The sequence below is a fragment of the Chelonia mydas genome, chromosome 2 (genome assembly GCF_015237465.2).
Source record: "Chelonia mydas isolate rCheMyd1 chromosome 2, rCheMyd1.pri.v2, whole genome shotgun sequence".
Taxonomy (NCBI): Eukaryota; Metazoa; Chordata; order Testudines; family Cheloniidae; genus Chelonia; species Chelonia mydas.
In genome coordinates, this window is record NC_057850.1 from 154800489 (window position 1) to 154823594 (window position 23106).

Sequence of the window (23106 nt, forward strand, 5' to 3'; positions counted from 1 at the left end):
AGCAGATATAAATCATGTAACCCTTGGATTGATTAGGGTTTGAAAAAGATGCTCCTACTTTCCCCCTGCAAAGGGCTTGTTTCTCAGGGGCTGCAGGAAGATGCTTGTGGCTCACTAAGTCAGAGCTGCCCACCCTTCCACCATGTCCCATCCCTGTCCCCGACATGCTCTCTCTCCCTTTACACCAGGGATGAGGCTCATTTAGGAGGTAGCAGAGCCACCACTGTCAGATTTCTGTCACTTTAAGAGTATTTTGTGCTGTTTATGTAGTGCAAAATGGTCTTACTGGACTGGAGAATCTATCCTGTAATGTTCACAAAAGAAAGAACCCTAAACTATGACACCTGATTTTAAGATTCCTAATAATGGCAAACTCGGAAAATACAAAGAAATGCAAATTGAAGTCTGTGCAAATATAATGTCTAGTAGTACTGGATGAAGAAAAGAGACACGCACCTCCCCATTTTCAGCAATGCTTCTTTAAATAACTGTAGAGTTGGGGGAAATACCAGCCCAAATATCTTGCTAATCCAATGAGTATTTTGCTGGAGTTAGCACTTCAGGTCTGAGCCCTTTGCGTAGTGTGAAACAATAGGAGAAGATGCAGAGCTGCTGCTACCAGATAATTTAGCAGTGATGTCCAAGCCCTTTAGTGCAAGACAATGCTTTACATCCATTTGTTCTAATGATGAAAGGTGGATGCATGGAATTGTGCCTTTTGTTGCTTTCATAAGAAATGATGTACTGCCAATATTTTAAACATAGGGCTTCTACAAATGTCCCCTTCTCCGGTCATACTAAATGCTGTGACCCCAGGCTGCTATGTTTGCAGAGAGAATGGGTGAAGGATTATTTAAAAACGTTTGATTTGTAGCCATAACCAAGGAAGGAGGACTACTGTTCAGCCTGAAAAGCAAATGAAGAGGTAGGAAATGTGGGAGAATGCCCTCCCTTTGGGATTTTTTTTTTAAATACATAGTGGTGATTCTGAAGGCAGTATTTTTGTGTGTCCTAAGAATATGATTTTTGCAGGAGTGCCTGAACAGTGTCTAGAGGACAGGTACATTTAATCAGAGACAGAGAAATTTTTCTTATCCTTCCTTCAATTATTTAGTGAAACTTTAACAAGATGTAAGTATCCCCTCTCTAGCACTACCCTGGATACAAGATATACCATGCATGTCCTTGATCCATCCCATTTCTGTGAACAGGCAACAGGTCCTTCTCAGATGGCCTGGACTGCTTTCAGAAATATTGAGTGTATATTTTCTTATTTCCTGCTGCCCTCATTTTTATTCACTCATTTTCTCAGTTCACTTTCCCGTCTTATCTCGTCCCTGTGGTCCTTAACGTTTCCTTAAGTGTCTAGGTATTATTTCCCCCTCCCATAGGTTTATTACTGTCCCAGATTAGCTAGGAGTGTCCTGCAGCTATCTAAACCACTGGCTCTCAATTTGAGTGCTGCACACTGGTGTTTGGGGTGTGTGATAGTGATTGGGGGGAGGGGTAACCAACTTGATGGCTGGATGAAAGGGGGTTCTGAATCCGTGGTAGGGGGGGCACCTGATACAACGGAAAACCGTAACATGATTACAATATGGAAATTAACTTAGCAAACTGCCCTACCAGCGCTGGCGCAGCTGTCTCTTTGATCTGAAGCCTCTGGGCAGAGCAGGGAGCCCTGGCAGTGTTTATTACAGGTACTGCGGGCGGAGGGCAGATGCAGTGACAGGTTCTCTAGCTTCACCTGCCGCCGCTGCCCCTGCATTTTAGCAGCTAGAAGCAGTGCTGTGCTCCCCATGGGTCCTGCGGCGTAGAAGCCCAATTGGCAGAGTGCAGGGGATAAGGAGAGGAGGCAGGAGAGAAGGGGGGGAGGGGGGAAGGAGAGGGTAGCGAAATAACAGCGGGGAGGAGCAAGGCCGGATCGCGGCCTAAATTACACACAACGACCCACCTCTAATAGATTTCCTCGTCTTCCCTCCCCCCCCCCGCCACGCTGCAGTGTCGCTTTAGGGGCACACGCGGCTCGTCCCGCCCCAGAGGTCCCAGACGCCTCCCCGTGGCAGCGAGGGCCAGCAGAGGGCAGCAGGCAGCCGCCTTACCCGTGCGCAGGGCAGCAAGGTGCGGACTGCCGAGCTCGCAGGTGAAACGCTGCGCTTGGACCTTCCTCCGCCTCCCCGGCCCGCCGGTCCCTCCCTGGCCGGAGGTGGAGCGGGGGCAGGCCCGGCGCAGGCGCCCTCCCCGCTCGGGGCGTCTGCGCGCGCCCTGCCGGAGCGGGGAGCAGGTGGGACCCCGGCCGCCCCGCCGGGCGAGCACCCCGGGGCAGCCGGGCGGGAGCAGCGCCAGTGCACGGGCGGCCGCCGCGGGACCTTTCCCCCAGGAGCGGCCGCCGCCGCCACTACAGGTTGCATCGCGCTCCGCCTCAGCAGCAGCGGCAGCTCCCCCTGGCCGCCCCGCGGCGCGGCTCCCGCTGCAGGAGGGGCTGCATCTCCCCCGCCCCCTTCCCTCGGCCGGGCGGCGCTGCAGAGGGCGGAGCTGGGAGCCGGGGAGGGTTGGCCCCGGTGCCTGGCTCCCGGCGGGCGGTGCTGCTGGGTTGCTCTGGGAGGCTCCCCGGGGCTGGGCGCGGAGCTGCGGGCTCTGGGGCGTGAGCAGCCGGGTAGGGCGCCCCCAGGATGCTGCGGTTCCTGCGCAGGACCTTTGGCCGGCGGTCGATGCAGCGCTACGGGCGAGGGGCTGGACGCGGAGCCGGGCGAGGAGGCGCCTTTGGGGCTGGGGACGAGCGGGACGGGGGGCTGAGAGGAGCCGCCGCCGCGGAGGGGTTCCCCTCTTCCCCGCACCCCGGAGGAGCCGGGCACAGCGCCGGAGCCGTTGTCCACATCCCGGCGGCCGGGGACAGCAAAGCGGCGCTGCAGTGCCGGGTCCTGCTGCTGGACGGGACCGACGTCAACGTGGAGCTGCCGGTGAGTACCGCGCTGCAGCCCACCCCCAGCGTAGTCCCCCCCATGCCATGACGATGCCTCCGTACAGCCCCCCCCCCCGAGTAACACACACTTGCCTGCGTGCACACTTCTCCCTCCCCAACAACATGCTCCTTGTGGAGCCCCCTTGACACGCCCCTGCCCCCCCAGCGTGCCTTCTGTGCACCTGCCCGCCAGGTAACTAGCCTGGCGGCTCCTGTTTGCTCCTCTCCTTTCCCCGGGGGCTCCCCCTTCCTCTCGGTACAAACCACCCGCGTCTGCTTTCCCCTCCCGGCAGTGCGTATGGAGGAGACACCCACCTGCTCCCCTCCCCCGCGTGAGCTGCTCCTGCTCCTCACCCCCGGGGCTGCCACGATCCCTGGGCTCGGGCGCTCGGGGATAGGGAGGGGGGCGCGGGCGTGCTGCATAGGCAGGGGGAGCCGCCATCTCCTCCCCGTCTCCCCCGCGGATCTGAGTTGCTACATTGTAATGGATTCGTGCTCTTGTTAATGTCGTTTGCCCCCTCCCCCGATGGTGTTGTGGGGGGGAGCCCGCGGTGCAAGGGGCCTGGGGATGGTGTGTGTGGGGGGGAAGCTGTAGCTGTTCACTGGGATTTCTATCTTTCCTGTTTCCCCCAGCCCCGGCTCAGTTCAGCAAGAGGCTGTCACTGCGCTCACAGTCCGCACCTGTAGCTCTGCAGGGAAAAGCAAAGAGCCGGGCTTGTTTCTGGGGTCACGCCGCTGGTTCAGGTCCCTTTGGCCTAGCGCGGGCGGCGTGTTGTGCTTGCGGGACGGGGGTCGCAGTTAATGCTCGCCGTGCAGCGCTATTTGGGGAGGGGAGGGAGCGAGTAACCTTCTCCCCCTCCTCCCCCCAACTTCCTTGCATTTCCTGGCAGGCGTTAAGCCTGGCTGTCTAAAGTGCAGGAACGGCTCCGTATTAGGCCTGATAATGTCTCACACCCAGGTGCACGCTGACATTTCCGACTGAAGTTGCAGGATTGCTGTGTCAGGCTGTGCCAACGTTGTACCCTGTGGCTGAGGCGTAATTCTCTCCTTGTCCCGCACAGGCATCTCTCTTGCACTGGGGTGTGTGTGTGTGCTTTTCTCTGCGGTGAATACACAGGGGCAGTAGCGGCATAGGTTACTCTACAAGGGTCCTCGGGTTCTTGTACAGACAAGTCTCTCTTCCCTGGGCTTGACCCGGCTGCGCGCTGCATTCTCTGCACCTCTCTCAAACGTGCTGCTGAGAGATCCACTGTGATCTGCTGCCTTGACTTTAACAGGGTTCAACTGAAAATTGAATTCTTGACAGCCCATAGTTGGGTTGGTTTGAGCTGCTGCTGCTCACCCAACTCTGGGAGTTAAGTACTGTGGTATTAGATTTGCATTTCTTATAATACATTTTGCAAGTCCTGGGTTTCTCTTTTTTGGTTGTTCTTGGGCTATACACCCCCCCCCCCCTTTTTAAATTACAAACTTTGAAACTTGTTCCTGGCTTCTTCTTTTGCCGTCAGTGAGGTTTATTTCAATTTAACTATATTTGTACATGGTATGGCTTCAGGGATTGTTTTAAAATCACAGTAATATGGAAAGTATTTAATGGCTTGTAAGTGTAAGACTAAAGATTTAAGACTTCCATATGAATTTCTGGGAGATATGTAAGAAGTACATACTCCAGAGATCTGGATATTCTTCTCTTTCTCCCACCCACTTTGTGCAATTGATGTTCAGAGTTTGCAATTCTTTTGTTGAGTAGTCAATTGTAGTAACAAAATGAGAGGAAATATTCCCTTTCCAATATATTTGGTGCTCTATGAACTAGGGTAGAAAACTATATTAACATAACTTGAACAGTATCATTAATTACAAGGTGTTTAATTTCAACAGTATGAAAAAAAAACCTGGTTCCAGAATATTTATTTTTCATTGTAAGCCTTTGACTGTTTATTTTGTGTTCACCCACTTAGGCTGTGTGCACACTTAACCAACATAGAATTTGGCACCATGATGGTCTCTGCTCAAGAGAAAATAGCAGTGTTGAAGGTCAGGTTTGGGGTGTGCAGGTAGAGACATCTGGGGAAGCTTGCCGAGCATCTACCTCGCTTAAGATAATGTTATTAATTCCTCTCTTCCTTTCAAACTAATCATTTTTGAAGACAGTGGAAATCTTGGTATCTCTTAGAGGAAAGAGCTAATAATGTTCTGGGTCTGAATCACAGTTTATTATGGTGCTAATTTTACTGCTGAGCAAAAATGTTTTCTAAGGAAGAATTTTAATAAGTAATCGGGGTAAAATCAATATATTAAGGACATACTTACAGAAGTTTATGTAGTTAAGATCAATAAATATTTAGTTCAATGCTATACTCTATTTGAACTAACATATCATATATTGCCTGCTTATTGTTAAAGATCATGTGTATTCAGACAACGTAGTGTTAAAACATGACTGAACTGAAACCAGATCAATTGCATCTAATCAGTAATTCTTCTATGTCTTCTGAGTAGAATGTAATAATGGCACACTCCTTGCTTCTTTACTATTGAAAATAAAAGGAAATCTTATTCCCTTAATTAAAATAGTTGTGTGGTCCAATAAAGAATGAAAAGCACACAGGCTAATACTGTAATGCTCAAACCAAGTAAACATAACTGTTTGTAAACAATGGGTTAAAGTATGTCATGGCTATTGTGTGTTTGTCCTCAGATGGCGTATGGGACTTTTGACAACTCTCCCTTTTGCTCAACAGGTTGTGGTGGAGGACTCTATGGGAGCTCACAATGATTGTTAGCATCTTACCTAACTCAGCAGAAGATTATTTTAGCTGGTATCTTTACCTGTTCCACACTTTTTCTCTTTTTCATAAAACACCCAAATTGATGATTAAAAAAATTATGAAAGAGGCATTGCTCCAGTCCATGCATATTGGTAACAGGTACTGCACTGCAGTTTTCTCAGTCTTGCACATATCGTGCCCCAGTCCCTGCAAACAAACTGCTCACATGTGCGTAACTTTATATAAGTGTCTACAGGACTGGGGCCTGAAACGGCATAATGGATTAAAGGGTTTTTGGGGGGTAACATTTACAACTTTTAAAAAGACCGATTGGTTTCCTTGTTTGTCTGATGGCAGGAAATAATGTGTTGTAGGGGAAAATACAAAATTCTAATTTTATTAGCCTGCCTTGTTAACCTTTAACCCCTAAAATTCCTCCCTTAGTACAAGTTACATTCCCTTAAACATACACCTTGTCAGACTCTACTTTCAGTGATGCTTTAAGTTTTCTGTTGTGCTGACCAGCTGTCTAAAATAGGCAACTGTGTAGGTATTTGGTAAGGTTGACTTCAGTAATGTTCTGAGGTAAACATTAAGATTTTGGCGTAACACTTAAATTGAGAATCTTATTGCCCACACTTTTGTCCAAGTCCTGCTAACTTTTCACTTTCTATAATCACCACCTCTGTGGTTTCCACTTGTTCTTTCCTCGTTTTTTTTCTTTCAATCTGTACAAAATATTGTCACCAAAGCCATCTTTCTTTCTTGTGTACCTGATCATATCTATCTCTTGTTATCCATTTCTGCCTTGAACATTTGCCCTCTGTTCTCCTTTTCTTCTGTGAACAACCTAAGCTGCTGCTACTTTCAAATTATTCCATAACTTGGCCTGTATCTCTCTCTTCCACTCTTTCATATATCCCCTTCCACTCTCTTTAATCTGCTCAAGCTTTCTTCATTACTGCTCTCTTTACTTTCTCCTGGACTTTGCACTACCTTCAGCTAAACAAAGTAAAAAAAAATATTGTTTTGAGCTTTTCAGCCAATTTCTTTATTAAACTCTTTATGTAACGTTTTGAGAATTACTTACTGATACATGCTTTCCCTTTGCTTTTAAATCTTTAAGACAAAAATGTGTACCTTGAAAGCATTCTTTCTAAACAGAATAATGCACTAGCTAGCTTCTTAAACCCACAGCTCCTCAGGGCCCCGTATTGAATCTTAGAGATGCTGTTAAGCTTAGATATGTTGTGAAGAAGTGAGTGGCAGTTTACCAGATCTGTTGCTGTGGGGTGATTGCCCACGGGAAAGAGTGTAAAACAGTGTCATTAGTTCCTGTAGACCAGATATCATATGTGCACATCCGAAATCTAGAATGTCTGATATGAATTGATGTGGGAGAAGGGAAGGAGGGACCTGTATCAGAACGGCCTTTTCCTGCTCTTGCTGTATATTATTAAGCTTCAAGAGCATATTTAGCATTTTTTGTGTTGTCATAGTGATACAGGAGGCTATTATTTGTTTGGTCTTTGCCTTGCAACTCAGCTGTTGGTGGGGTAGAAGGCTATTTGCTCACTGCTATCAAAATAATAATTTCTTCTTCTCAGAGGGTTGCTTCAGAATTCTCATGACTTAACACAAGAAAAGCAGCTGCAGGTGATGTCATACCTTTTATATACAAGCATAAAGATGGAGAATAGAAAAACAAAATATATTGATGTTGCTTTGGTAGTCTGATCCACAAGTGGAAATGAAGACTTTTAAGGCCTGACTTTTAAAGCTGAGTACCCAGAGATTGTGTTGATTTTAGTCAAAGTTGTGGATGCTCTGAACTTCTAAAAATCGGACCTACATTTTTAATTTGGTGCATTTTCATCATAAGACTTTTTGTGAGATGGCTACTTCTGTGCTATAAAGCTCTAGCTGTCAGTTCAGGGTAGTCCGTCATAAACATTCCTTCACTAGCAATCACCTTGCTGTACTAAAGAAATCTCTTGGATACTCAAGAATATAATTACAGAGAAGGTGTGTGGTGTGTTATAAAATATCATGTTTAGTGATCAAATAAATGGAAAAGACAAATATAATACTTTAAATGAGTGAAATGTTTTCAAGTGGATAGCTTTTGTTTTATTCTGTGCCTTCCTTTTTGGTACTTGGTATTTTACTTTGGTATTTTAATGACTGTTTCAGCTACTATAGCAACATTTAGAATAGGGATAACAAAAATATCTTACTACTTTTAGTCATTCGTGTTTATGGTACCATATCCCTTTATGGGCTGAATAATGTAATCATAGCTATGCTAGTGTAACTGTGTAACAATAGTGTAAACTGTATTGTTTACATCAAATGCAAATGTAAAATAACATTTTGGTGTTTTAAGAAACTCTTTGTTATTGCTGTCCTCTCTTTGGTTTATTATTTGCCAAGCAGCTGACTTGATACAATTTGTAAATAGCACTGAGGAAGAAAGGGAGTCAAAATAACACTTTTAATTCATCCCCCCTTTTTTACATTGTTTTCTGAGCAGAACTTTTGTAAAAATAAACTCCTTCATTTGAGAAAAATGTGTAGTGAAACCTACTAATATACAGTAGGACCCTTTGATTCAACTTTGTCTCTGAGCTGAATAATTTTGTATTATTATTTTTAGGACCACATTACTATATTATTAAATAACACCTTTCTTATAAAGTAACAAGTGGAGAATTAATAAATAAATATGAATCAATAATAAACCCCATTTAAACTTATCATTCACAAAAATTACAGTGTCTCTCTCGTTATAGACCTTGCTTTTTGACAACCTGATAAAAATGAAATGCAAGAAATATTAATGGAACACTAGGCTTGCATACTTACCTATTCAAATGGGATAATGTTTAAAGTCAGTCATGCTACTGTAACTCTGCTCTCTTGAGTATATTCATGACAATAGTCTTTAATTACTTTATTGTATTTTTCTACAACCTTGGTTACATCCGTAGCACTTCGTATTACTCTGTACTGCTATTTACAACAGAGTATATGAACACCATCAATTGTAAAAGTGCACATTAAAATATATAATACTTTAAATATATTACAGCAGCAGTATAGGAAAACAGTTATAGTGAGTGGTATGTTATTTTGGCTTCTCTTTTATAACATCAACTCTTTCAATAACAACATGATGTTTAATTGTTCTTTTTTGTTCAATTGTATAAGTCTTGCTGTTTGCTAGGTGCTTTACAGCTTAAGATGATGAGAGGGACTCTGCCACAAAGAGTTGATAGTTGAACTAGAGAACTTACCAATTGATGTGGGAGGGAAGGGGAATAATTAGAATAATGTGCTTGAAAGATGAAGGTAAGTGCACGTTGTCTTTGGTTCTGTGATGGAGGGTGTAGATATTTGGAGGGAGGTGGGAAAATGGAGACTTGTTTGTGCACTTTGTAAACAATAGGTTAAAATGCAGTTCTGCTCTGAAAAGTAACTGTGTAAAATGGAATTGTTTCCATGTTTGTTCTTTGTCTGATTCTATGTAACATTTGCTCACTTGACAGAAACATATCGTTTTATTAACAAGCCTGCAAACACAACCTTTAAGTTACCTGCAATACTTGTGCAATTCTGTTGAAGAGGCAGCATCCTTATGAGTGATGAAAAGAAAGTTTGCAGGGCTGGCAGTTAGAAAACACATCATTTTACTTGTAAATTGAGCACATTTGATATGGAAATAATTTCCTTTAGACAAACATGGAACCATCTCACGCCATTTCTGCAGTCACTCTTCAGACCAGATTGCTGAATACACCATTAGTGTTTAGCCTCTGGCCCTGATGCTCTTAAGTGCGTCCTTTGATGCGGTCTATGTTAAGAAGAAAAAGTGTTTGAGTCTAAATTGAAAATGTCTCCCTAGTAGCTTCCCCCCCCCCACCATTCCTGGGGGATGGGGAATGAAGAGCAAAGCAACATCTGAGCTGCTGCTCCTTTAAGAGGAGGGGAGCAGGCAATTGAGAGAGAGAGAGCAGGGAGCTAGAGCCATGTAGCCTTCATGTGAAGGGGAGAAGGAGAACCCACAGTGCAGCAGGAGGAGTTGGGACAATAGAGAAAGGAGGCAGAAAGAGGTTCCACACAAGTAGGTAGGGGATGGCAGAACTTGACTTGGGGTAAGGGTGTGCCCAACTGTAATTGACTTTGATCAAAGAGAGGTAAGAACTGGTTTTGGGGAGTAGGTTGGTCAGGAGAATAGGAGTAGAAAGGATAGTTTTGAGGAAGTGATGGCCACTGAAGGCCATAAGGGGAGGGAGGGTGAAATTTGAGGGCAAGGAAGATGTTCCTGGAAATACATGGACAGTGTGGAGGGAGAGGTGGTTGGTTGCGGAGAGGCAAGTCTTCGGGGTTCCTGGGAAGGAAATATCTCTTTCTTTCTGGGGACGAGGCTGAGGAGGGTAGTATAGGGAAGAAGGTATATTTCTAGGGGATGGGGTGCTAAAAGTAGGACTTGAAAAAGGATGCCGTTCTTTCCTTCCCTCTCCAAGCCCAGCTGCTGCTCTGAAAAAAAACAAAAAAACAAAAATCCAGCTTTGAACCTAAAGTTTTTGGTGCTGCATTTTAGGCTCCCAGTTCAGTTGAAGAACTTACAGAGTTTTGTGTTGTGGATGGAGAAGGCTGATTTTGCAGAAATATTTTTATAGAAAGAAATAGCAGTGTCTGTGTGGGTGAAGAATTGGGGAGGGGGTTAAGAGTGGCGACAGAGGCATCCAAAAAATAACACCATAATTGGAAGCCGGGAGGTGGGATAGGGAAAGGGGTATGCTAGAAATGGCTGAGAAATAAAAGTTTCCAAGAAAGTTTGGAGAGTTCAATTTTAACGCTTTTCTTTTTAAGTTGGCAGCAGGCAATCGCGGAAGAAATGAGAGTCTGAGAAAAGTGGAGAAAAAATTGGGATTGGAGAGAGAAATATGGGATTCATTAATACAAAGATGGTGATAGAAGGCAAGAGACTGTATGAGGTCACTCCAGGTAGTCTGTAGAGGGAGAAGACCAAGGAGGAGTCCTGAGAGACAGTGACAGAGCAGAAGGCATGGGGGGAGGGGGAGGAAGAAGAAGATACACTGATGGATCAGTCAGAGAGAAAAGAGTGCCATGAGAACATAGCATCTCTGAAGCCTAGGCAGGAGAACAGGTGGTATTTTACAGTGTTATAGGTGACAGAAAGGTGAAGAAGTTGTGTGGGCAGGGAAAAGTAATTTCTGTTCAGTGAAAAGAGCAAAAGCCAAAGTCAATGGGAGCTATCTTCTCCTGTGACAGCAGGAGGAGCAGGAAAGGGAAGGAGAGAGCTGAGGAAGCAGATGATGAAGGCAATGGGATCATGGGTGGGGTTTCATAACTTGGGGAAATGCTGGCTTGTTTGAAGTTAAAGAGGAAGTAGCTGGCAGGCAGCTCTTGAATGAAAGAGGTACGGGATAAACATAGAAGCAAGGAGTGGGTCATGCATATGTGAAACTGAGGGTAGAGGTTAAGGGTTTGGTCCAGCAGAGTAAAAGAGACTTTTGAACTCAAAATGGATGAAGGAGACAAGGATGCAGGGAGGAGGATGGGGATTTCTTTAGGACTTGCGTTTCTGCCTGTCTTCTCCACCTTTTCTTTCCTATCCACACACCCTGAAGCTGTGCTTCTGTTGGCAACCCTTTGCAGTGGTCGTCATATGGAGGCTCCAGTTTGCTCCCTGTAATTTTATTTTCAGAGACTCTTTCCCTCCATGTTCGTCCCCCTCCCCAGTGCTAACATCCTATTTCCCTTTCTTGCTTCACAACATGGCCATGGCACTTTGACCTACTCTGGTTAACAGTGGCTTCTGTCTTGAGTGGCTGTCTCCTGCCCACCTCCCCCAGTGAGTCAACTGATTTCCCCCAACCCTCCCCCACATTGTATTTTTCCATGTACATCCTACAAGTGGCGGTCTGCCCCTCTAGGGGTATTTAGGTTACTCATGGGTTAGGGAATTGGACGAGGTCTGCCACTTGAGGACTATCAGGAGCATCAGAGGGTGGCCAGTTCTACTGTCTCTACGCAGACTTATCAATATTTTCTTAGAAGAAGGGGCAGATGAGACCCCTGCAAGGTTCTTGCCATTTTACAGTCCGAGGCAACTGTCAGAACCACAGGAAATATGATATCTGTCTACTTCCTCTGCAGGCCCTTCCCAAAGGCAAAAGAATCCCTTCATTTCCACACAAAGCCCTGATGTGGATTTTCATGGCTGTGGGATGGGAAGCAGGAATCCTAAACCTCAGCAGATCCACAGTGGACTCCACTGATGTGATGGAGGCCCCTTGGTTCTACCACTTTGATTAAAATGCTCTGTCTCCATTATTCCAGCAGATGTGGATTCCACAGACAACAGCTCGTTCCGTGTATTAATATGGATTGAGCACACGTTGATGAAACATCAGATCTATGTGACCAATCAAATAAATAATTCCTGGGCTTTATCACTTTTATTTTAAAACACACACTTTTCATTGATTGATTACTTCATTGGCAGTTACTAAAAGAACTATGTGAATGACATATTTAGACACATGAGACAAAAATGCACACAATTCAACTAGTGGATCCCACCCTGAGATAAAAAATAAACATAATGCATGACATTACTAGCCTGCTCCAGGAGAACTATGAAGCCTGCAGTTTGACTAATTATGTGCACTGGTATTGCATTGCCTTGTTTGTGTTAGCGTTTGTCACCCCCTTAAGAAACAGAGTTTTCTGCAAAACATTTGTTTTCTCATGCAAACCTTGCAAAGTTCCTTCTTTCTTTTGTATTAAAAACATGAAGAAGTAGCGGGGGGAAATAATGAAGTGTTTAAAATGGCTATCATCTGTTGTGTGTTTGACTTATTTTGTTCTATGTATTATCACAAAGAGCATCAGTTTAAATGTGCCCTGGACCATTGTGGGGAGCTTATTTCTGTATATTTATTTTTTTGTTAAAGTGCCATATCATCATCATGGCGAACCCCAAAGGGATGTAGCCTCTTTGCAAATCAAACACCACCTGGATTGATCTCTAGCTGGTCTGCCTGGGTGTTCAGTCTGTGTCCATTGTTGGTGATCTTATCATGCCACCAAAGCTTTTATTTTATTCCTTAATAAACTTGCTTAATAATTTGTCTTCCATCCTAATAATATGTCTGTACCAAGAAAAGTGCCATATACATCTACTCAATCTATAAAACAGTAAATATTATATGCATATTAATATATGAATAATATATGACTAATGAACTTAAACTTGCTCCCTCGTTCATTTGGCACCCCAGAGACTCAGAAAAATAATGACTTATTTTAAGATCTGGTTTAAGAAGAAAACTTTACTGGTTAAAAATATTGTTGGAATACTTGGAATACACTAACAAATGTTGTTGTTATATATAAAAATACTATTGGGCGAAAATATATCTGTTATTTATATATGCTTGTTCATGGTGGTGTTCTACACAAAAACCGAACGATACAGTGCTAAAGTCCCCGGACTGAAGAGCTTGCAGTCAGATAAATATCGTACGCAGGGCAAGAACTCAAAAAGGCATAAGGACATATATTAGGGGATCACAACATTCAGTTAAACTATATTTCTTGGAAGACTGAAAAATCCATGGAACTAAACAATACAATAGTGTTACTTTTTAAAAGATGTTCTAGTGTAACTTATCAGGGGACGAACTGGATTTCAAATATGGCTGTGTGGAAAGAAAATATTTTTTCACAATGTCTCTTTGTAATCATTCCTAATTAGACACATACTGTTCCCAAGTTGCTTATTTGTATTAAACATGGACTCAGGAGGAATTAGCAACTTATCAGGCTTGGTTAGAAAATACCCATTTGTTTTTCTACACCACGGTAGCACTGAACGTGTAGACATATGCTGAGTGAGGAAGCCACTTCTCATTTGCAGCCTCAAGTATGATGTGATGCTAATTGTACTAATTTCACTAAATGTAGGCTGGCAGCTTGTCTGGCACCTAATAAATAATTTTAAATTAACTTGGCCAGAATAGAGTTTTTTGGTTGTCTCATGCTGCAGGACATGTCTCATTTTGAGGTTGTCCATCAATATTTTTCATCAACTATCATTAGTTTCAGAATAGCAGCCATGTTAGTTTGTATTCGCAAAAAGAAAAGGAGTACTTGTGGCACCTTAGAAACTAACAAATTTATTTGAGCATAAACTTTCGTGACCTACAGCTACAGCATCCGATGAAGTGAGCTGTAGCTCACGAAAGCTTATGCTCAAATAAATTTGTTAGTCTCTAAGGTGCCACAAGTACTCCTTTTCTTTTTATCATTTGTTTGTAAATGTTGTAATTTTATCTTGGACCTTTTCTACTGTGATGTCAAATAAGAAAAAATCTTAATTTCCCAAAGTCTGTCTGTCTGTTTTTGTAAGTAAACATTTTTCACGTCTGTAAGCAGAGAGTAATTTATCAACACTGAACGTAACAAATCTTTTTCTTTGGGGCAGATCGTCTCTACAAGAAAATAAACAAAACAAAAAACAACTGTATATTTTCCTATGCTTACTAGTAATTACTTGGAATCATGTGATATAACATGAAAATGAGACCTTGCACTTTTCAGATGAAAGATTTTCTTATATGACAAGTGGAATTGAAAACACAAGTACTTTATGCAATAGTAATACTGCAGCAAAGATCTCTTCAGTAGAATGCAAATCTTTAGTATGTAAGTTTTGCATTCAACCTACTTACTGTGTCAAAGTTTTTCCTCAATAATGAACCTTGCTTGTAGACACTGAGTGAAAAATGATTCTATTCTCTTTTAAATTAGGCAAATAACTGGTAGATGTGTTTCTCCTCTTAACCAGGGGTTCATAACCCCAGAACAGGCAGCACTCCATAATGCATAGTGGCCAATATCCAAACAACCCATAGCTGAGCAGGTATTTGTTGCTTCCACTCTGCTTGCATGAATGATGGAAATCCTGTAGTTCTGGGGAGGAGTCGGTGTAATAGAGGATGGATTTAGTTTCAGGTTTGTCTCATAGAATCTATCCTCTCACGCTTTCTTCTCCCTGCCCCAAAAACCCACCTTTAAAATATAGCAGTTTTTTGAGAAATACACTTTTTGGAAGGCATTTCTTGCTATTGGGTATAACTACTACTCTGATGGTGTTGATTATGATTTGGTTCAATAGCTAAAAGTCAAATCCCGACCTGAAAAGATAAGTGTTTTACTATATTTCTCTTACTTTTTCTGCTATCCTGCATCTCCCTTTTTGCCTTTCTGTGTCTTACTGGCCTACACTTGCTGTTGCCACCTCCTTGTAGGGAGGAAGGTTCTGTTGTTCCCTCAGACTGTGATGGGTCCTCCACTCTGCCCAGCACTCTGCCAAGTCTAGCCCTCAGCTTCGCTCCTAGCTGCAAGGTGGCTTTATATAGGCATGAGCGTTGCATTTGTGCAATGAATTCTGAGTTCAACTCCTAGTAGAGCTTTGGAGTTCTGTTCCTAACTCTCGTTGACTTGCTGTATGACTGGGCTAGTCCTTTATTCTGTTTTTTTTTCTTTGTCCTTTATAATATGGGCCCAAGACTTTAAAGGTGTTGGGAATTAGTGTCTGTAAAGTGATCCGAGTTCCTAACGTGAAAGATGATGTATAAGTTCTCAAAGTATTGCTTTTGTTTACTGTTGTGTACTGTGACTTTCTTAATATGTCTTATATCAAATGCCTGACTAGTGAAGGAAAAGAGGCTAATTTGGGCCCTTACGAGTGACAAAACCATTGTTTCCATAACTGCATTCTTCATGAGAGTGGTTATTTTAGTCTAGAGATTAAAAAAAAAAGAGGACAGATTGTCATCTGACTCCTACCCATATACAACTGATGAAGAGAAATGGATTGATGTGGCTGATTATGATGAACCATAGTTTGGAAGTTACTGCTGATGTTCATGAGAGGTAACTGATAATATGGGCAGAGACAGTGCAGGCGCTCTCACAGCACCTTCAAAGTGGCATGGCCCTGAGCTATGAGGAAGTAGAAACCATTTTTTGTGGAGGGAATGGGGCACCTCCATGTCCCTGGCCTCTTTGAGACTTTCAGTTAGCAAAGATATTAATTTTGGAGGCTGTTCTTTTATGTGGATCCCAGTCCACTAGGAGCCGGACTGAGATCAGCAGTTCATTTAATATAAGTAGGGCCCTACCAAATTCACAGCCATGAAAAATGCGTCGTGGACCATGAAATCTGGTCTTCTGTGTGCTTTTACCCTATACTATACAGATTTCATGGGGGAGACCAGCAATTCTCAAATTGGGGGTTCTGACCCAAAAGGGAGTTGCGGTGGGGGTCACAGGGTTATTTGGGGGGGGGGGTCATGATATTGCCACCCTTACGTCTGCGCTGCCTTCAGAGGGAATACCATACCATGCTATACTTACTTCTGCGCTGCTGTCTTCAGAATGGCGGCTGCTGACTGAGGGCCCAGCTCTGCAGGCGTTAGTGCAGAAGTAAGGGTGGCAATACCATACCATGCCATCCTTACTTCTCTACTGCTGCTGGTGGTGTCTCTGCCTTCAGAGCTGGGATCTTAGCCAGCAGCCTCCGCTCTCCAGCCGCCAAGCTCTGAAGGCAGCGCCACCATCAGCAGCAGCACAGAAGTAAGGGTAGCAGTACCGCAACACCCCCCTCCCCACAATAACCTTGCGACCCCCTCACCCCCCACAACTCCTTTTTGGTCAGTACCCCTGCAATTATAACACTGTGAAATTTCAAATTTAAATAGGTGAAATTATAAGATTTATGATTTTTAAAATCCTATGACCATGAAATTGACCAAAATGGACCGTGAATTTTGTGCAGCCCTACATATAAGCCATTCAACTGCTGTTGAGTGCTTGTTGGTCACTACTGACCTGTTCCAGACTCAGTCTAGCTACTGAAGTCTTGTCTACACCACAGAGTTTGTGTGGTATACTTACCTGCCCCTGTTCCCCCCAGTTACCATAATATTTGAATGCTTCACAGTCTTGCTTCTATTTAGTCTCTCAATTTCTCTGTAAAGTAGGGAATAACAGTGTTTAAAAACGCTAGAAACTGCTGGAACTTTTACACTAATGCTCCTACTAGTTTATTTGAACTGGTATTAGCACTGGTGGGGCATTTTTTTTCCATTGAACTCTCAAGTACTGTATAGACACAGCCTTAGTGGTAAGACTCCATGTCCCAGTGTCAGTCCCTTGACAAACTGATATAGCTTGAGAGACCAATATGTAAGAAAATTACTACTCTGCATAATATACATTTTTAGCATCTTATGATGTTTTGAAGCATTCCCGAACTTGGATATGAGAAACAAATCATCAAGTTATTTATCTCCATCTACATCTTCCTTGCCTTTTTCTTGGACTCCCCAGATTTGTCTGCTTTATTAGGAGGTAGTTTTTTGATATACTTAAAATTTTCTTTGTGATACATAGAGCTTTATAAATCTGAGGCTATTGTTAAGCTTATGTTCTTTGTTGCTTGTTCGTTACTTGGTATTAAAAAGCCTTTATTTAAAAGGGTAGAATGGGAAAAAACATTACTGTGTTGGCACAAGTGTTGTCCAAGTATTTTGCAACATAAAGTAGGCTGAAGTTAATGGGGAAAAAATAAAATTTTCAGTGCTTTTAAATAGAAATAATGCTGTTTGACTGCTATAATTATAAAAATTTGTCAGCAGATGTTTTGATTATCTTATGATCTGTATAGTTTTATTGAGGTATGCAGGGCACAAAGCACATTTTAAAGTTTATTTGCCTTGTGCGTATGAGGAGAAAGAATACTTAATAAAGCATTCAATTATTTGAATAATAATTGTTTGCTGATCCTTCTTTCTTTAGTTTAAGGATATGGTTGTGACAAGGAAGGGGAACTTCGTTTGTTTTACTTTGGCTAGGTAAAAATGTTCTGACATTCTAAAAATGAAACTTCTCTTTGTAGCAGAAGGAGAAATGTGTTTGGTATTGTGACTGACTGTTAGTACAAAAACCACAAAATCAATTAACAGCACTTCCATGTGTGTGATATAGCCTGAGAAACTGAAAAAATGAATAGTAAGACAGTGTTTTACAAAGGAGAAAATATGAGTGAGAAACTCACCCACTAAACAGGTATTTTCTGTGTAATGTACTGACAGTATCTTACTATTTCTGCAAGTGCAGAATTTTTTTCTATAAACCCTATACTTCCTATGAACGTTCTAATAAATGTACATTTTAAGTCTTTTTTTTTTTTTTAATTTGGTCAGACTCTTGAGCAGTCGGCAATGTACGCAATTTCTAGTGGTGTATGCAGAAGACTAAAAGAGGAATTTGTTGGTTTAATTCCCTACTCTGATTCCTTTTGTGAGCCAGGCCAAGTTACAAGCTTTCTGCCTCACTTCCCAGTCTGTAAAATGGGATAATAGCTTGCCTGTCTCATAGTGGGTTTCAAGGATTAATTCGTTAACAGTTTGTAGTGTGTCAAGATGAAACTTACTGTTTGCTGCTACTTATTACGTGATACAATGTACTGGCGGAGAAACTGAAGCAGCAGCTCTTGAAGTCTCGCACAATGCCACACTTTGGAAAACGGCATGTCTGTCCCTGTGTAAAAGGTACAGAATTGTTTAGGACAGCAAAATTTCAAGCATTTGACTTCTCAAGCTGTGTCTACACTTAAAACACTGTAGTGGAACAGCTACAGCAGCACTTCAGTGAAGATGCTCACTACAGTGATGAGGGGTTCTCCCATCGTTGTAGTTAATTCACCTCCATGAAAGGCGGTGGTTAGGTCAACAGAAGAATCCTTCCATCAACTTAGCGCTGTCAACACTGGGGGTTAGTTTGGCATGCATATATGTCTCAGGGCTGTGGATTTTTCACACACCTGAGAGACGAAGCTATGTAGATCAGCAATTTCCTTAGTGCTGCATGAGCCTGTTCAATGGCTTCAGAAAAGCAACTAGCTAAGACCTGGTGTACACTAAGAATTTACATTAGCTATATCTCTCAAGGATATGAAAAATCCAACTCCCGAGAGATGTAGCTATGGCAACCCAACTCCCAGTGTAGACTGCACTAGGTTGACGGAAGACTTCTTCTGTTGATGTAGCTACTACCTCTTGGGGAGGTGGATTACAGGAGGACATGGTTAAACTGGTTGTACTGGAGCACCTGTATGAACATTGCCCATCTGACCTGAGGATATGGTTGGTGGACAAAAAGCCAGAGGACCTGCAGGGCAGCTGGCTGATGAGTTCTGTGGACAGCTAGTCAGGGGGTGGAACAGAGGAGTCCCAAAAGAATAAGCCCACCATGGTGCAGAGAGAGAGTCACCCTGGAAACCCTCCCCCCCCAAAGGGGAATGTGGAAAACCCCCTCTCCAGGGGAACAACCAGGACCAACCGACCGGCTCGAGGGAACCAACAGAATGTGAATTGTTACTACTGTGGGCAGAGAGGCCACATACGGACCCAGTGCCCCAAGCTCAAGGACAGACTGAGCAAATCGAACCCCCACAGGGTTAACTGGGTAGGGACCCAGCCGGAGGAGGGGCAGGCTTCCCAGGCAGGACGGGCTATCTACACCGACAGGAGAACCCCGCCTGTTGGTACAGACAGCATCTACACTGAAGTGCTACAATGGCGCAGCTGCAGTAGGACGGCTGTAGCGTTCTAAGTGTAGACAAGCCCTAAGGGGGTATGTGTGGCAAGGAAGCTAAGGTACTCAAGGCTGTCATTCAAAGAGTAGTAGGTAGTACATAGCTAATGCTGTTTTAGCTGTTGAATAATTCCATATCAGTCATAATGTAATCACCAGAATGAGCTACCTTAGTTCTAGCCTATGCAAGGAAATAGTCACTATTTCCTCCCAGATGTGCAGATCCATAGGGCACCATGAGTCAGTCTGCACAGGCGGAGCAAGCTTTAGTGCATTTCTGTCCAACTCTATTAGAAAGAGAAGAATGAAGGCCGGTTCGGTTTCCCACATGAGGAAATGAACATTCCAATGAATGGGAAAAGCGAAGAGATTTTTTTTCTTTATTTAGCAAGGGCTCTCAGAGTCTGGTGATAGTGACTTTCTGGAAGGTTTTTGTTTTTTTTTTTTTTCCAGTTGAGCAGGAACTTCTTGCTTTAAAAAAAAAATTAAAATTAAAACTAAGAACAAAGGGAAGGGGACAAGGCAAAGTCTTTCCTCTCCTTCACTCCCTTTCTTTTCATTTTCCCCCGTCTTTTAAAAAATCAGGTATAGCAGCTGTTCCTCATAGAATATTTCAGCAGATTTGGAACACCCTTGCAAAATCAGGAGATAGAATAGGCAGCTCATAAGGGTTACTAAGCTAGACTGAGCTTGTCTGTACCGAGAGTGCAGCAGCAGAAGTTTCAATAGCCAAATATTCAGTAATCCAAGGAGAGGAGACGACTTCTCAAAAGTCCAAGTTAACAGGAATTGTAAGCCTTTCTGAAGTGTAATTTTTGAGGCACCAGCTGCTCTGCTATAGTTGCTTTCTTCCATTTCACCAGGCCTATTGTAGCATAATGCAGTGTTATTAAGAAATTGCTTCTTGTCAACTATGCCATTGGTGAAGTGACTTTTCTATGAAAAGCAATTGTAAACAATGAGATCCTGAAGTTCCCTGTTGCTAAGTATTAATTTTATATTAAACTTGTCTTGTTTGTTGGCAAAATCTATTTACTTGTGAACAGCTCTGTAAATTCATGGTGCGATCTGAAAGTCAAGGTGGGCATTTGCCTTCTCATATGCCATTACTAATAAAGCTAGTAAAGTTCTCATTTGCACCTTTGGAAACCCACTTTATTCGAAGTTGCCTTCAGCAACACCTGTGCAATTCCATTGCCTTCAGTTAGAATTGTATAGATCTAGCTGATTTAGAATTTAATAAATGATTCTGTTGATATACAAGGAATAGAATCTAGCTGTCACTCTTAGTGTATTGGCTTTGCAAGACTAGCAATTGTAAAGAGCAGTAAGAACTTTAGTCACTGAGGTCAGCAGATATGTTTCTGAATACACATGCAGAACAGATTTGCTGAGTAAGTGGATGCCATATTTTATATAGTCACTCCTCTGATTAGAACTGCACTGTAAATCTGTTTAAACTGATGTTTTTTTTATCAGAAGCCTCTGATTCCTTGAGATTTATAGTAAGAGCCCTGGCCTCTAGCATAGTAACTAGACAGTATCTGTGGCTGAGGCCTTGGAGAGCAGATTACCAGGTAAAACAGATGTTTTTGGCAGAATTTACAAAGGGAAGTTATTTGTAGAGAGGCTGGAGGAAGGTACTTGTGGGTGTCTCTGAGAGGAAGGATAGTCTTGAGGATAAGGTAGTGGATTGGGTAGTAGAAAATTTAGATTAAATTCATAGCTGTGTCACGTACTTTGTGTGATCTCGGGCAAATCACTTAATCTCCTTTGCTTCAGTCTATGTGTGACCCTAGGCATCCCTGTATTCACACCCTACACACTACTGCAATAGTATTTGTACAAAATATACCTTGTGAGGTATCATATGAAAGTTGTTAACATGTTGGTTAGTAATATAATTTTAAAATGCATGTGTTAATCTTATATGTGAAGTTATGAATTCCCTCTGTATAACGTTACTAGAACATGTTTAAGAGGACAGTCTAGCCTAGGTAAAGGTGATAAACAGGTCTGTCCTAAGCAAAGGAATGTGGGTTTACCACAATTTACATATTAGCAGTAAACAAAACTATCAGGCAAAACCAGCAGGGATTATCTTCAGCCTGAACTTGAGAGATAAAGAATTAACATGGCTCCTGTACCCCTGAGAGAGACAGTAGACTGAATCTCCAGGAGGCTGTCCTGACTTGTAGGACAAAGACAGTCTCTTTGGGGATATAAAGAGCAGACAGACAGACCATCTTAATTTTTCACTTTAAGAAGACAAAGAAATCAAGTGATTTGATCTCAGTGATAGGTTCTGGCAAGGCCAGCTAGTAAAAAAGCCAGAAGGGAGACTGGAGGTGAGAGAAACTATTTTGAACAAAGACTGTATCTTGCTAGATTAAGTTTTATACGTGTGTGTTCACTTTTATTTGATTGTAAACCTTTCTGTCTTGATGCATTCTCTCTTTATCAGAGCAGCAAAACATAATATCTTCTGTGAATGCCCAGTGGTAAGGGTTGTATGTTGCAGAGAAACATCTCTGAGGAGCTTGGAGGCTGGAATTCATTGATTGTTACCTGCTAGGCAAGGTGTGGGATGGGAGAGCCTTGAGGAGTTTGCTGGAGAGCAAGACATGCTGGTTGTGGCAGGGAGCTAAGGACACAGTTTAACCTCGAGCAAAACTCGCTCTTGCTGAGGCAGAGGGGTAACGTAGTGGTTTACAGCTCACAAAAACAACAAGGAGTCCGGTGGCACCTTAAAGACTAACAGATTTATTTTGGCATAAGCTTAAATCTGTTAGTCTTTAAGGTGCCACTGGACTCCTTTCAGAGTAGCAGCCATGTTAGTCTGTATCCTTAAAAAGAAAAGGAGTACTTGTGGCACCTTAGAGACTAACAAATTTAGTCTCTTCATGCATCCAATGAAGTGAGCTGTAGCTCACGAAAGCTTATGCTCTAATAAATTTGTTAGTCTCTAAGGTGCCACAAGTACTCCTTTTCTTTTTACTGGAATCCTTGTTGTTTTTGTGGATACAGACTAACAAGGCTACCCCCTGATACTTTACAGCTTACAGTATCCCCAGCAGTGGGTTGTTCAGGATAAACTAATATATTTTTGAGGTACCATTCGGGTATCTTCATGGTACCCATTAGACTGGTTCCTGAATAGATACCTAGGAAAGGGAAATGTGTGCTTTCGTTCAAGCTGAATAGAGAACAATATTTTCTTTAGCCTTAAAACCAGTTAGGTTGTAAAGACTGAAGTTAAAACAGAGAATCTGCAACAAAAGTGGCAGAATTCATAAATCACAACAGGGTTATGGCTCCATTTCTGCCAAACTTTCTCTCCAGTGGAAAGGTGTCAACATTGCAGGCCACAGAACCTCACCCACCCACTCCCACAGTAGGTCCATAACATCTGAATATGGCTGTTGGTTCCTGGGAGGCAGAGTGGTCTGATGCTAGCATATGTTGGTGAGAGTAGTCAGAGAGAGCTAAGATGTGAAGTGGGAGTCAGTTAATGGATCAAATGGACATTGCCTCCTGTTGATGGTTTTAAATATCAGTATTCACATTAAATTTGTTGTATGAAGAGGAATCCAGCAAAATGGATGGATTTGTATACAAACTGGTTCTGAATTGGGGATTCATCTGTTTCTTTCTGTCTTCCTTCCTAAAGGGACT

The 23106-nt window shown here is 42.8% G+C and overlaps 1 protein-coding gene across 5 annotated transcripts in view; it reads left to right on the forward strand.

The window, feature by feature from the left end:
- The first annotated feature begins 2271 nt into the window (after positions 1–2271).
- Positions 2272–23106, forward strand: part of EPB41L4B (erythrocyte membrane protein band 4.1 like 4B) — a 249728-nt gene continuing 228893 nt past the window's right edge. For all 5 annotated transcript variants that reach the window (XM_037889908.2, XM_043540419.1, XM_037889909.2 and 2 more), the window contains exon 1: positions 2272–2960. In XM_037889908.2, the coding sequence (XP_037745836.1) occupies positions 2673–2960 (288 nt within the window). In that variant the 5' untranslated portion in view covers positions 2272–2672. The remainder of the gene's footprint in view (positions 2961–23106) is intronic.